General features: G+C 30.5%; 1 protein-coding gene across 1 annotated transcript; it reads left to right on the top strand.

Moving 5' to 3' along the window:
- The first annotated feature begins 4,438 nt into the window (after nucleotides 1-4,438).
- LOC129980630 (serine/arginine-rich splicing factor 7-like) lies at nucleotides 4,439-5,050 on the top strand. Its single transcript, XM_056091011.1, has one exon. The coding sequence runs from the start codon at nucleotides 4,439-4,441 to the stop codon at nucleotides 5,048-5,050; it is 612 nt and encodes a 203-aa protein (XP_055946986.1).
- The last annotated feature ends 10,650 nt before the right edge of the window (nucleotides 5,051-15,700 follow it).

Below are 15,700 nucleotides of genomic sequence, written 5' to 3'. Positions count from 1 at the left end.
AATTAAGAATAAAAAAGAAAAATTTAGAAAGTAAATATGAATTGAACAAGCAGCATATTCTACCGAAAGCAAAATATCAATGTATTAGCCAAAAATAATTCTTTATGGCAAAATCAATAAGACAATGCTTTGTTGTATGTTTCCATGACTTTTATGGTCATTTCGGAGTAGAGAAAGCGAATTTATTGATAAAACAATAATTCTGGTATCCACGAACAGCGGAATACGTCAAACTTATACAAGAATGTATGACATGTGGGTTTTCGACTTCAAATGTTTTTTTTTTTGGGGGGGGGAGGGGCCTTATACTTCCAGTTCAAACAGTAACATACAACTTCTAATATTTATGGACAATTTGACAGAATTTAAAAGTTCACGTCCTTCTAACAGTTGTTCTACCAAATTTGTTTTACAATACCTGGAGGAGTAGTGTTACTGATTTTGGAAGATTTCAGTAAAATTGTAAATGGGGAAAATAAGTTGAAAGGCTCCTATGTATTTGTTGCATTATAGGTAAGACTTGGTTTTGTATAAATCTGACGCTCTCATTTTGTCCTAACAATTTCGAGACAAGTGATCAAAATAGTCGATAATAATCTATAAAAATTTTAATTCGTAGTATTGTTTTTTCAGTCCACTGACTAGATAGATATTTGATACACTTTACTAATATGTTGGTTATTCTGCCAAATGTAGTGCAAATTATAGGCTGAATGGACGACAACAGAATTAGATGTCCCACGTTCTAAGGACTGAAATAACCGAAAATTTTCTTATATCGACTGTTCACATGTACTAAGTTAAGTTAGGGTTTAAATTATCAATGTCTTTGATACTCAGCCCTCTAAGACCTTCTTTCTAAAACAACGATATTTTACCGATTATTTCTTGCCGACGAGGGTGGCAAGCCATTAACGACAAGTCCGCATATTGTTGCCGCCTCTGGTTTGATGAGTCTACCCATTCGTTTAAATTTAAACAACAGGATTATGTACTTCGTTAACATTTTTACTCATAGTCGTGGTTGTCCATTTGATACGATAGCCGAATGTATAAAAGACTATGATTTCTGTAAAATTTTTCATAAACAAATATCTTGCATTGATAAGAATTTAAACATTTTCTTACAGTATTCTCGGTTGAATTTTATAGCGTTTTTCAAGATCTTATAATGTTAAGAATTTGGATTTCGAATAACATTTATTTGCTATATTTTTATAGATTTCATTAAAAAAAAGCTTCATATTCGCCCCAATGATAAGCTTCAGAGGTGTTCTTTCTTAAGTTGGAGATCATATTCTCTGCAGGATCACAGAATCTTGATAATATGAAGCGAATGATAACCAATAACATTAATTGCCTTCACATTAAGCAACGCCCAATGTATTATCAATTGCCCCATAAATATTTACTCAACTAAAGAACACTTAAATTCATATAATCCTGATGTCATGGTATGAAGTTCTTACTCAAGTGTACGCCCTAACTTTGGCTAACTTTGCCTGGAATACCAAATGTATGTCCACTCGAGAACACTTCCAGACAAAATTCTATACTTACGGAGGTCGTTAAAGAAATAGGTTACTATAGGAGAATTCATTTAAGAAAGCAGAAGTAGAAATTCATTCAAATTTCTTATATTGGCACGTTTAATGACAAATTGATGATATTTGATATTACTACATTTAATTTTTGAAAACGTATTTAAAAAATAATTCACCAAGCTGAAAATCATTTGAATACTCGGAATATTGAAAATATTTGACATTCCTGTCGTATGTATACAAAGAACGATGCAAATCAAAAAGAAAAACTGAACAATTATTTGTATGTCTTACGATTGTACAAGAAGATAAAAAAATAAATGAGAAATCAAAAGTAGAATCATGTATGGCAAAAAATTCATTGTCTTCATTTCATTTATTTTAGATTTATGTAAGTAATTAATAGCAAATTTTGCGGAGCAAACGTGAGGTAATCTGTCTAATTTTAGATAAAAACAATAATATAATTAATCATACTTATTTTATACGTTTTTATAAAAGGTTGTTTATAAAAGACTAATACATGTAAATATAGAGTAATCCCATATAAAGTAAGATGTTCATTATTAAATATGCTTAAAACTTTTAGAAAATTACATTTATTTATTTTTTCTGAACAATATACTATTTTACGAAATATAAAATTATCAATTATCATACTATCAATTTTTATATTTTTTTAAAAAGTCTTTGATTTGTAACTTATTTTCAATATGCACAAGCTTTCTGCAACATAATTTCGCAAAGTTTATATGTAAAAATATTCTGAATTTGAAAATAATCCAAGTGTTCATTCAGCAGCGTACCAGTGGTCCTGGACATTCAAAGAAAACCCATATAAATAATCCCAACATTGCTTTACATTATTCTACGAAATACGGTGTAAAAGTTTGCTTTAAGTATCATTCCAGATGACCATTTATTCATTTTCTTTGACTTAAAAAAAAAATCTAATTATTTCAAAGAAAACTTTTTCTCACGAGCTGTCATATCAAATAGTAGAGCGATAAATGAGCTGTTCTTTTCAATGTATATCAGTAATTATGAGCAGCGTAACAATAAAGGATCCATAATTTCCTGCATTCATTTTATCATTTCGGAGTTGAAAATTCTTCACTCCCAATGTCCTTCAATTTCTCCTTCACATTTCTGTTCAAAGCCCATCATTGTAATTTGAGAATACTCATCCTTTACCTTTTTATTATCATTATCAGTGCAGCTGAGTAGAAGAAATCTCGTTAAATATTTTAATTCTTATAGCTCACATTAACGTGCGTAAATGTTTAGATTTTGAAATTATATTTCAGAAAGAAAGCTATTAAAATAACAAGCAGACGAGAAAACAAGCCTGAACAAATAGCTTTTTTTCTTGTGAAGGAGGAACTTTCAAAGATTTTGCTGCAGCTTCTTTGGAGCTAAACTCTGCAATATTATCCACAACGTGCTTGGGATTTTAGTCTCTCCTTTCTTAACCTTCCATTGGGCGCAACTAATCTGTGAGATGAAGTACTCATATATACTCAAATACTCATACTAAATATACTCAAATGTAAGTGAAAAGTTCTGTTTAATATGTTTTTTTAATATACATTCAAAAATTGCCTTAATTGAGTACATTAATCTCTTAGATGAATTGCGCCCAATCGTGTTAGGATTTGCATTGCGCCCGAATGGAAGGTTAAATTGAAAAGGCATTTTAAAGGATATCAGAATTTAAGGGACAAGAAAAAAAATTATTGAATAATGAAATCCAGTTAATATTAGCCAAAGAAAAGGTTAATAAAATATAAAAGAAGTAAGCTAAGCGAATATAAAGATACTTGCAACTGCGGCTAAAGCAGGAAGATGAATGAAGAATAGCTCTTTTATCGCTTCAAAATGATGCCAGGAAAAAAAGAAAAAAAAAATAACACCCAGACTTTCTCCGGTTCCTCCTATTCGAAATGGATCTTCCCTACAAAAACCTGTTTCTATAATGCCCTCTGTAAACATAGACATTTGTCTGGAAGTGTTCTCCTGGTGGGCACACAGAAAATTAGCTTAAGTCATTTTGAAAGCAATATAAACTTCCGTTGAAGTGGGGAAAGTGGTAATACTGGTGTTGCGTAAAACGGAAGCAGGACTGAGGGAGTAGGAACTGACACCTAAACTCGAAGAAAAAGAACTCTGAGATGTAGAATGAACTGAAAAACAAAATTGTTTAGATGGGATCTTGTAGTGTTTTTAATAAAAGGTTATGGTTAATGCAGCTTTGTAAATAGTTTGTAAATAAGTTTTTTTTTCATCTTAAAAGCAGTTAATAAATTTTAGATAATCGTTCAAAATCTAAGAAGTTTATTTTCACAGTTAAAGAATCTGATTGTCATAGAAAATGTGACAACTGGCGATGAAAATAGAACGAAAAGTTGATTTCTCAGCAATTGTTTCTTTTCAGATTAATTTTTTTCAGTTTTTAAAGAATTTAGTGAAATAAGTCGATGCTTTTATACGAAAATATTATGGATTTTTGCACATTCATAAAAGCAAGCTGTCAGGCTCAGCAGTTTTGATCGAACATTTTACTAAAGCTTTTATAATGCATGAGGAATAAATTTTGAGAGTCTGTATATATTTATGCGTTAAACTGGTATAAGCAAGTATCGGATTAAAGTAAAAGCAAAAATGTCTCATCTAAAAATAAAATCAGTTGCACGCCACTCGTGATATTTTGATATCATCAATGATTTAAATTCCATTACATAGTTAGGGTTTGTGAGATTCAGATTTCAAATTTAGTTTCAAAATAACATTCAGTTTTCAAATTAATATCTAAATTTTCCAAAAAAAAAAAAAAAAAATAGACAAAAAAAATGAATTATTTGAAGTCATCACTAATCGCCTTTGCAAGAGCTAACATGGGACAATCAAATGAAACATTTGACCAGGATCCAGACTCACGAAAGGAGGAAACCTGCTCTCCAAATGTTGTTCAGGAATCTACTGAATATGCTGATTCAATAAAATATTCGATTCACGATCTGCTGTCCAACCAAACAGAAAATAGCTTTTTGCGTAATGCTACAAATAACCTTAAAACAAGGGAGCATTCTAGGCAACGGAGTCGAAGTAATCAAGGATCAGGACGAAGATCTTCTGGTAGACGCAAATCCAGAACAAACTCGCAAACCCGTCGGGGAGCCTCTGGGAGAAGACAACAAAGATCGAGAAGCAATTCCAGAAAACGATCGAATTCCAGAAGAAGTAGAAGACGATCAAGAAAACAAGGCAGTCAACCGAGAAACGGTTCTGGCAGAAGTCGTCGTGGGGGTAAGACAACCCCTATGCCTGATCCTTCTCAAGATCCCATTCCGTCTACAGCAAGTAAGCAATCTAAAAAGGGAAACGGTCAACCAAGAAAAAGTTCTGGCAGAGGGCATAGCGGTGCTCAGACAACTTCTAAATCTGATTTCTCATCTGATACACATCCATCTCCAGCAAACGCATTACCTGAAGACAAAGAAGAATAGAATCAGCAGAATTTGAAGAGCAGGCTTTTTTTGAATGCAAGATTTAGAATTAGCTACTTAAGTCAAGAAAAAAGACAATATTAAATCATATCAGACGATTTGGTATTCAGATATCTTAATTCAGCCAGAAAGCTCTTTGTAATAAAGCTAAAAAAAAGTGAGATTTTTTTGTTATTAAACTTTAAAGTGAATATAATCAATTAAAAGTATATATTAGAGTGGATATAATCATACTATTGGCCGGGATAGCCTGGTTGGTAGAGCGTTGGATTCGCGTCCCTGAGGTTGCGAGTTCGAACCCCACCGACCGAAGATTCCCCGCGTGTTTTCGGTGGCTGACGCGCGTATAAATCTGTCGAGGTCACAAAGTCCTCCATGTCGAGAGTAATACCACTGGGGGTACTGGATCAGGGGTTGATCGTTCTCTGATTCAGGTCTAAATTACGATCTGTGGATGAGTGAATGAAATGCGTGAATGAAGTGCACCCCGTAAAAAGGGTTATGACGTGTATGTAGCTAAGTCGTTCTCTTGGCCCTAGATGGCGCTACTATAAAAACAAGAGACGCGTTTCCATTTTTTGTTTTTTTTAAACACATTATAGTAAAAAAAAAAAATATTATTGTCTACTTTTTAGTCTTAAGATTGTGAAATTACAATCAATTTTAAACTAACTTCCCGATGAGCTAACGACATAGCGTGGTGCCATCCGTCCATAATGAAAGTTGTTAATCGATTGAATTATTTGTGCAAAACAGATAAACAAACAAAAGAATGGGCTAGCTGTCCATTAATTGTACTGCCATCCATTTCTGAACTAAGCTCAAAATTTCTAGTCGCTGGCATATCGAGTAGTTTAAAATTGATTGCCAAATTCATACCGAGCAAAAAGAACGGAAAGCAAGTTATAAAAATCGTGCTTTTCCTGACTCGAATCTAGAAGCTCTGCAATAAGTTTCAAGTGATAGCTCATGACCATTTTATTATAAACTATCCGCCTTTAGCGATTAGGTAATTCACAGTATTAGTTGTGTTTAGTTTAAATTAAATCACTGATGCAAAATATGATGCTCACGAATTCCCAAACAAAGTATTTTTACGAATCAAATTGAGATAGAAATAAAAACCGTACTATTTAAAAATTTTTATTTTTTAAAACAAATCAAGAATATCCTTTTTGAAAATATTTTTAGTTTTAAAACTGAATATGGTGAAGATTAACGATATAAAAAAAATTTCGAAATAAAAATTTTAAAAGAATTTTGGACATTTTTCAAAATTTCTTATGAAATAATTTACATGTTTAAAGGGAAAATTATAATTTTCTCTCGCATTTAATAAATTCGAAAAAAAGTGACATATTTAATAACAAGGCTTATAGTTTTTATTACTATTTATGATATGCTGATCATAATAATTAATAAGAAAATAATATAAATTCGTTCTTGCAAATGTCCAAATATTCATTTTCAAGGTGACTGTTCTTAACTCAGTCGAATAAAAGAACATATATGAAAACAAGAACAGAGATAAATCGCAAAAATTTTGTTGTTAAATGCAATAAATCAATACAGAAGCGAATTCTTTTTTGTTGAATTCTAAACCCAATAATTCCTCTGAATAAACCATAGAGCTGATTAGTATCTCAACTCTATGGAATAAACTCAGTTTCTCGAATAATAAACAAATTATTCAATGAACTCACATGTGAGTAACTAAATGCTAAAGCAATGCTTTCGCAGACTGAATGTCAGTCTACAAGATAGAGAAATTTATTCTATCCTCTCACGCAGTTATAGCAGCTTTGTGTATGCTCATTATCGGTAATCTGGGTGTCTCATGGAAAAAGAACTGTCTCTAAAATCGAAATCCAACTGATCTATACCGAAAACCAGTGGCAGGTCTCCCTAAAACTTTCTCCCATACTCTCTAATAAATTTATCATACCAGAGAGCTCCTTATATGGCATTGGTGTACAATAGTTACGAAATATTAATTTTTGGCATGAATTTAGCATCTTTACGGAATCGATCGTGCTATCTTTGGCGATTGATCGTGATATCTTTGGCGATACTATTACCGCTTGATTCCTAGCAAGCGGTAATAGTATCTAAAAACTAAATTTGTGCTTTAGACACTTTTTTCTCAACCGAATGAAACAAAACTGCACTTGTAATCACAAAATTCCCATACCAAATTTAATGTAATTAAGTCATTGCGTTTACATATTCCTGAAGTACAGAGCCTGATTGGATTTGGCTAAAAATTTGACGGGAGTCTAGACTAAGGATGTTAATTTTTGTGTGTCAAATTTCATCTATCTAGCTTTCTTCGTTTTGAAATTAGTCTGATAACTTATATTCGAACAGCCGAACTCCTTCTAAACAGATTTTACTCAAAATTTCAGAGAAATCTTCAACATTGGTGTAAAGACCGTATATCAAATTTCAATCGTCTAGCTCAAAACGTTTTGGAGTATCTTTGTTACAGATAACCAGAAGGACATTTTACATTTTTTTTTTGACGAATGTAAAACGTGGAGATTTCTCAAAATCTGAAATTTTTTGAAGATTACTATACATCCTTTAGACTTCGTATACAAAAACGTAAAAAAGCAGGAGCTTGTAGAAAAGAATTTCCGTGATTACATAGTCGCGAATGGTGTTGTTTCGTTTTTGGAGCCGTGACTACGATCTATTATTTTTTTAAAAAATAATATTAACAGCACTAAGAAAATTAAAGTTCCCCCTATTTTTAAGGAAATTTTCAAATTTCTCTGCATTTTCCGCTTTTTAGATGATTTTTTAAGTTCTTTGTATTTTTACAGTACCATGGCAGCTCTGATTATACCTGTCTGTCAGTGAATATGATCTCATAATCGCCTTGAATCAGATGGATGAGATTTGATATATAATCTTTACACCAAATTTGTAGATTCTATTAAATTTCGAGCGAAATCTATACAGATAAAGTCTGTCCAAATATAACTTAACATAACAACAAAATGAAGAGAGCTAGATGGATAAAATTTGGTACTCAGATTTATCATCCGAATTATAAATACCTATTAAATTAGGAACCAAATCCTTCAAGAAGTTAATCGTCTGCTGGTCTTTATTTTCACAAGCATGTAAAAGCGATAATGCAATTAAATATATGGAATTTGGTATGTGGTTAGTTTTATGTCAAATTCTCGTTTCAATCCCTTGGAAATAACTCATCTAAAACGAAAATTCGACTTTCGGGTATTATTAATTGCATACTGGTGATTAAGCGCAAAAAGATATCGTGAAGGATCACACGATATATTCGGTAAAAATGCTGAAGTTCTGCCAAAAATCAATATTTATCAACTATATTTCGACATTGGCATGCAAAGTATTTATAGCCTTATCAAAAGTCCATAATTTTATGTTGGAAGAGGATTTAGTTTGGTTTAGTTATATTAACTTCCCGTTATAAAGCAACACTAGGGCTATCTTGGGACGGACCTGGTAATTTTGAACGCGGTCAGATGACGAGGACGACACCTGAGCTAGCACCCCCCTCTCCACTCCACACCACACCAGCGGGAGGACGCTTGGCATGATGGATTTAACGTGCAACAGACCCCCTTACACGACGGTTCTTCGGTGGAATCGGGTCTCGAACCTGAAACCCTACGGCTCACAAGCCGAGACCATTATGTTGGAAGAGGAAGATTACACCTTTATAAAAGAGTACGTGAGAAAGTTTTTGGAAGGTGTCTCCGGCTGGTTTTAAATAATGGTTTACAGTTCACCAATATTATCTTTAAAAAAAATCCTACAGAGATAAATTAAAATTAGCAATATTAGAATAACTTAAAAATGTAATTCATTATAACTAAAAAATAAAATAAAAACAAATTTTGGTCCATGTTAGGAGCTAAGAACCAAATGTAAAAAAAAAAAAAAAAAAAAAATGTCATTTCCATAAAATATTTGTTTTATTACATTAATGACTTAAAATGAACTTGCATCATAAATTGTTAGAAGTAGAATTGCAAATTTAAAACAAAGTTAGATGACAAATGAAAGATTTCTCCTTCAAGTTTCGCTGTCATATAAGTTAAAAAATTCCCTCTCTCTCTATGTATATATAAACATATGTGTGTAAACATATTTTAGCAATTAAATGGCCAAATAGAAGAAATTTTGAAATTTTAAAACTTTGATTTATTTCACCATGGAAGGTACAATTTACATACAAAGAGTAAATGGCAAAAATTACGTCAATCCACATTGGGATACTAGAACAAAAGAGAGTAAAATTTATCCCTTCAGTGATTTTGCTATGAGATTTTGATAGGAAATTCTTTGACACATGTTGATTTAGGAAAGGGATTCTTAGATATCTTTAAAAAAAAATGTTGTAAGTATTAAGGATTTTTATCCCTTTACTCGGAGCGTGAGAAAATGCAGACACAAGCAATTTTATAGAGCATGTGTAGAATTACTTAAATAAAAAATAATAATTAAAAAAATGGATCCTAAGAATCAAGAAATAACAGAACATTTTAGAATAAAGTTAATAGGGGTAAATTAAGATAAAAACTAAGAAATTAATTAGGATTTAAATTAGATTAAGAGATATAATTCTATACAGCGTGTTGCCGAATTCGACCAGCAAATTCAGAGGGGGTGATAGTAGGCATCAGGAGGATAAAGAATCACCATACATGGGGTCCCAAACGACGCTTAGTAGGTGAAAATCGAAAAAATATAGGAAGTCCGAAAATTGTTAGAAACTGTAAAAAATTTATAAAAAATAACAAAAGCTGTTTCAACTATGAATTTTTTAAAAAGGAAAATACATTCTTAAAAGTATTTTTTTTTCCATGCTGGTAACATGCGGATATGATGATCTAGAGTTCGTAAATTACTGAAAACGAAAAAGTAGCTTAGAGCTCATATTTGTAAAAATAGTGACAGTTGAAGAAAAATACAAGCTTGAAAATGTAAGGAATTTTTTATTCTATAATTTGATATAAGCCTGTAGTGTGGGAGTGGCGTTTTAAAGATATTCAAGAAAAACTAAAATGGGAACCAGAAAACATCGCTTCAACATCAGTACCGATGTTCGCAGAGAGCGTTGTCAAATTCAAAAGACAAATTCAGAGCAAGGGTAATAGGCATTATGTAGATGAAAAATTACCAGAAAACATAGGGTCGCAGGTAACGTTTATTTAGAGAAAATCGCAAAAATAGATGTCGAAAAGAAAATGAGTCTGGCGAAGAGAATGGCCCTATGAATGCGAGAATTAGGAACAAGGTAATCGAGATGAAGCCTTCTCGTATGTAAAGTTTTCATGCGATCAAGACAAGTAAAAGCAGAGAGCAAGTATTCATTAATGAGCATTGCAGAATTAATAGTCGTTATATTTCATTTGCAAACAAAAAGTCAGATTTCACGCATGCAACTAAAATGTGCTGATGCTCCATCATGCATTCACCAAATGTTCTCTCGTACAATTGTCGGTGTTCCCTGAAGTAATTCCGGAGGAAAGTGCTGGAAGAAAACAAGGTACTTTGTGCCGCAGAGGAGTTCGGGCAGAAGATACGGTCCAAATAGATGACTCTGCCCAGATGTTAATATCAAACTTGTGTTGTACATTTGACGAGATAGTGATGAAGGGATTTTCGAATGACCAAATGTTCGCATTGTGCGTGTTGAAGACTCCTTCTCTCGTAAAGCCACATTCAGCTGAGAATAAAACTCTAGCAGAAAAGTGTACATCTTCCTCTGTGGCATCAAGCATCCGAACTCCACCCGATTTGCGATTTTCATTGAAAAACGTTACTTGCGACCTTATGTTTTCTGGTAATTTTTCATCTACTTAATGCCTATTAACCTTGCTCTGAATTTAAATTTCGCATTCGATAACGCTCTCAGCTAACATCGGTACTAATGTTGCAGCGATGTTTTCTGGTCCCTATTTTAGTTATTCTTGAATATCTTTAAACCTCCCCAGTTCTCACGCTACACGCTTATATCAAATTATAGAATATAAAATTCTTTACATTTTCAAGCTTTTATTTTTCTTCAAGTTTTAATATTTTTGCAAATATGAGTTCTAAACTACTTTTTCGTTTTCAGTAATTATGATCCCCTAGATCCTTAAATCCTCAAATAACCAGCATGAAAAAAAACTTTTAAGAATGCGCTTTCATCTAAAAGAAATTCATAGTTGAAACAGCGTTTGTTATTTTTTTAAAGTTTCCAACAGTTCTCTGACTCCATATATTTTTGCGATTTTCACCTACTAAACGTCATGTGGGACCCCATGTTGTATGGTGATTCTTTATCCTCTTGAATTCGTCGATCGAATTCGGCAACATCCTGTATATATTTCTTCTTACAAATAAAATTGAAAACTGTAAAAGAATGCCGACACACAGACACAAATGAGTCATTTTAAACACCACAATTTTAATGTATATTATGTTTACATACATCAGCTACATATTGCACAGCGATAAAAAAAACCCAATAGAATTTTGACAGTAATGAGTAAAAGTAAAACTTCATGAGCATAAATGTGAAATGTACAAAAACCTTTCATATTCAAAGTGGTAATAAACTATAGATTCGTTACAATGCAATGCAAGCTATTTATTAAAATACAGTTAGTTTTGCTCACTTGAAAATATAGTTTTCTGAAGTGGCATCATATTCATTGAAAAATTTGAAAGTGTAAAGATGGAACATTTTGAGTGGAATGAAGAATTCTAAACTAAAAGCTCGTGCATTCAACAAAGCAAACTCTCCCAAAATTTGGTCCAGTGCTGTTTTTAATTCTTTGTAATTTTGACAGTCACCACATGAACACTGTGAGGTTATTTTCCTTCAAGCACTAATATAGCAAAAATACTTTAGCTTACATGAATTGGATTTTCAATTCATTTATCATTGTAACTATCAGAAGCATTTCAAAATTATGCAGTTTTCAGAAAGATTTTAGATAAAATTTTAATATAGAAAGCACCGTTAATTTAAACATGTCATTCCGTAAAATGATGAAAGATTGATATGTAAACACTGCTTTCCAATATACATTTGCAAAAATGAATAAACTGTTATAATTAAGTAAGATTTAAAGTTAAGAAAAAAAATAATAATATTCATTTACACTAAAACATCTGAAACTGCAATCTGCATGAAGTAGATTTACTAAAACTATGCATTTCATAAATACTTGATAATACATGCACTTATGAGTTCATTATTATACATTGCATAGTTCTTAATTGTGTACAAAACCTTAAAAGTTTTTCTATAATCACAGACGAATTTCGATCAAATGTATAAGTAGATATGTTACATTTAGATATAAAATAGAAATATAATATACACTCAAATATCTATCTCTTTAATAAGTGGAAAAACAAAAAGATAATTTACCATAGAACTTTTAAACATACTTATGTCGATAATCTATAAGTATTAAATTCTTAATTGAAATTTTAACAAAACATACTAACCAGATAAAATAAGCACTACTTTAAAAAGTTTGCAGCACATGTAATAGGTTTTTAACAAAAATAATGGAAATAACTTTTTTTTTTTTTTTTTTTTTGCATTTAAATCATTCAATTAGAACTGGAAGTAAAAATTTTATTTTAAGATTTCAGTTTCTAAATACATATACTGAATTGGAACAAACTGTACTTCATTAAATGGCATCCTAAAATAATGAAATATAATCATAAAAAAAAACAACTAGCATCTAGTTTTTCTTTATTACAGATTTTTTTTTCAATTCTTTATTTTAAAACATATATTTTTAAATGAAAAATACTAAAAAAATTATGAACATAATTTTCAATATCCAACAAAGATTTTAAAGACACAGCATTTAATAAAAACAATAAGACCTTTGAACATATCTAAGAGGGGGAAAAAAAAAATCTTTCATGGATATTTTCAATAAATGCTTCACAATAAGTAATTATTCAAAACAAAACAGACAAAAGCACACTATTTAATTTTGAAGTGCAAGCAAATATATATTCAGCAACATAAAATAATATTTTCTAATATGCCAACATCAATGATTTTAAATAATTGTGTAATTTAAAATACAGAATAAAACTATGAAAAATCATTCTAAAATATCACACAATTCAAGATGCTGACTGAATAAAACAATGATAACATTTGGAAAAGAAATTTATCACAAAAATAGCTGCTATTCAAATACTATTTATGAAATGAATTAAAATGAATGATAATCTTATTCTGAAGTGGGAGGAAAAAAAGATTGCCTTTGACATAATAAGTTACACCATGGAATGATTTTTAAAAAAATAATTACAAATTTTATACATGAAACAATGCAATATTCAGTAGCTGCTAAGGAGTGTTAGGTTCGGGGGAGGGGGAAACAGATGGTTTTGTAAAATTAAGGACTTTACATATATTTTAAAAGCTAAATTAGCATAAAATAATAGTATTAAGATAAGCAAGGTGAAGTTAATTGACAGGATTTTGATTTTTTTTTAAATACTAAACAACTGACTAGATAAATTTTGATTTAACTAAAATGACCCACTGCAACATATAATTTCATTGTAGTGACATGCACTGACTGACATAGAAAATCAAAAACTTAAGAAATACTATTTAACGGGGATTTGGATTGCAAGACAGATCATAGATATATAGGAAATGTCAATAATAAACATAACCACATGAGAATTATTTCTATGTAAGTAATAAGATTTTTCAAAATGTTCAGCAGAGGATAAGATATTATTGGAACTTGGTGCATTATTAAATATCTTTATAATTAGCAACTACTATATCTTCACATACCTCAAAATACAGTGGTCTCTTTATAATTTAACGCTTAATCAATCCCACTCTTCCAGCAGTCTGGCATTTTCAAAAGTGAAACATTAAATGGAAAATAGGCCACTGTATGTTGTCAATAACCCTGGGAAATACAAACATTAGACTGCTATTCGTTTTTTTTATAATTGTTATTTTAAGTATATAAATTATGACATATTCCTACATAGTACAATCTGAATAATTTTATGGTGTAAACAAATATTTTTTTTTATTAAAATAGATTTTTTTTTCCTTAAATGTATCTTTACAAATCTAATTCCAGCCATTTCACTGTATAAAGCAATACTTTGTTATTTCTCATATGAATCGTAAATTAGAAAGCAAAAGGTGCTGCCTTTATTCAAATGGAATAATATCAGAAAAAGCAATTTAAAACATTTGCAATAATATAGATGCTATTTAACAACAAAAGAAATGAGGAAAAAAAGATCCTCTTGACCAGTTCATTGAGAAGACTAGAATTATTTTCAACACAAATTGCTACGCTAGCATAAAATTTATCACTTCACTCACATTACAATAAAATTTTCAACAAAATCTTCATTAAAATAATGTATTCTACATAAATGAGAAAAATAAAATCAAAGAAATGTACTAGAAACATTAATAAAAAAACACAGGGAAAGTTCACAGTAAATATATAAGTCTTCTTGCAAACCAAATTTATTCTTTTAAAATTAGTCTGGAATGTTGAATAGATAAATAAATTAAGAGTTCAAGACACACAAGTGAAGAATCCTCACACAAAACATCTAAATCTCGTCTTCACAAATTTATATATATATATATATATATGTATATGGAAATTTATTGCTTGGAAAACAATATTGTCCCAAATACTTATAACATTGAAAGGCTCACTAAGGCATTTAAGTACGTAGTTTTCATCTTTTTGTACAAAAGGAGTAGTAGTAGGGTTTTTTTAAGCACTTATTGCATTAAGATTCAATCTATTTTCCTTTATGTTGTAAATAAAATATCAATATCACTGCTTCTCACCCCTTCCAAAAGCAATCTTTTACACAAAAATAAAAACCAGAAAATATTTAATATTATAAATACCATAACAATACTCCAATGATGCATACAATTATGAACAAGGACATACATACTAATGCACACACACTTTCATATACTTAAATCAAAATGGCACAAATAATAAAAAAATGCTTAGTAATATTCAACAAATGTATCCAGTAATTTTAATGACTAAGCAAAATATAAATAGAAGTGAAATTTCATAGTGATCTTTGGCATTAAACATATAAATCATTCATACTTTTATAAAGTACAATTATTTACACAAACAAATACTGCATAAATCTCAACATTAAAATAAGAGATATTTCTTGAAGAAACTGTACAAAAACCTATTTTAAAATAGGCTTCTAAGACTAGATCAATAAAGTCATTACCTGTCCTAAGGTTCATAAAAAGTAAAAGCATATACTAACACACAAACATAAAATTAATTAAATACCATTTGATTAGAAGTTAATCACAGAAAATATTAAAGGCAATCTACTAATTACTAGACACCAAACTTAGGTGGCAAGCAAAGTTTGGTTTAAAAACACACTTTCTGCTATATTCAAAATAAATAAATTTTGTTCGATAATTCTGAGTACACATTAGAACATTATAAAATTCAAGAATCTATTTTTCCATACATATAAACAGTGACAGAAATTTATATAAAATACTAAATCATTTTTAATCAAGCCAAAATTTAAATATGACTAAAAGGTTTTATATTAGTACTTTCATAATATTTGATC

This window comes from Argiope bruennichi, chromosome 8 (assembly GCF_947563725.1).
Source record: "Argiope bruennichi chromosome 8, qqArgBrue1.1, whole genome shotgun sequence".
Taxonomy (NCBI): Eukaryota; Metazoa; Arthropoda; class Arachnida; order Araneae; family Araneidae; genus Argiope; species Argiope bruennichi.
Note: the sequence above shows the minus strand (reverse complement) of the source record. Positions and strands in the feature narration are given on the sequence as shown.

What these genes read in the sequence shown, in the direction of transcription:
- LOC129980630 (XM_056091011.1), top strand. Translation starts at nt 4,439, where the DNA reads ATGGGACAATCAAATGAAACATTTGACCAGGATCCAGACTCACGAAAG.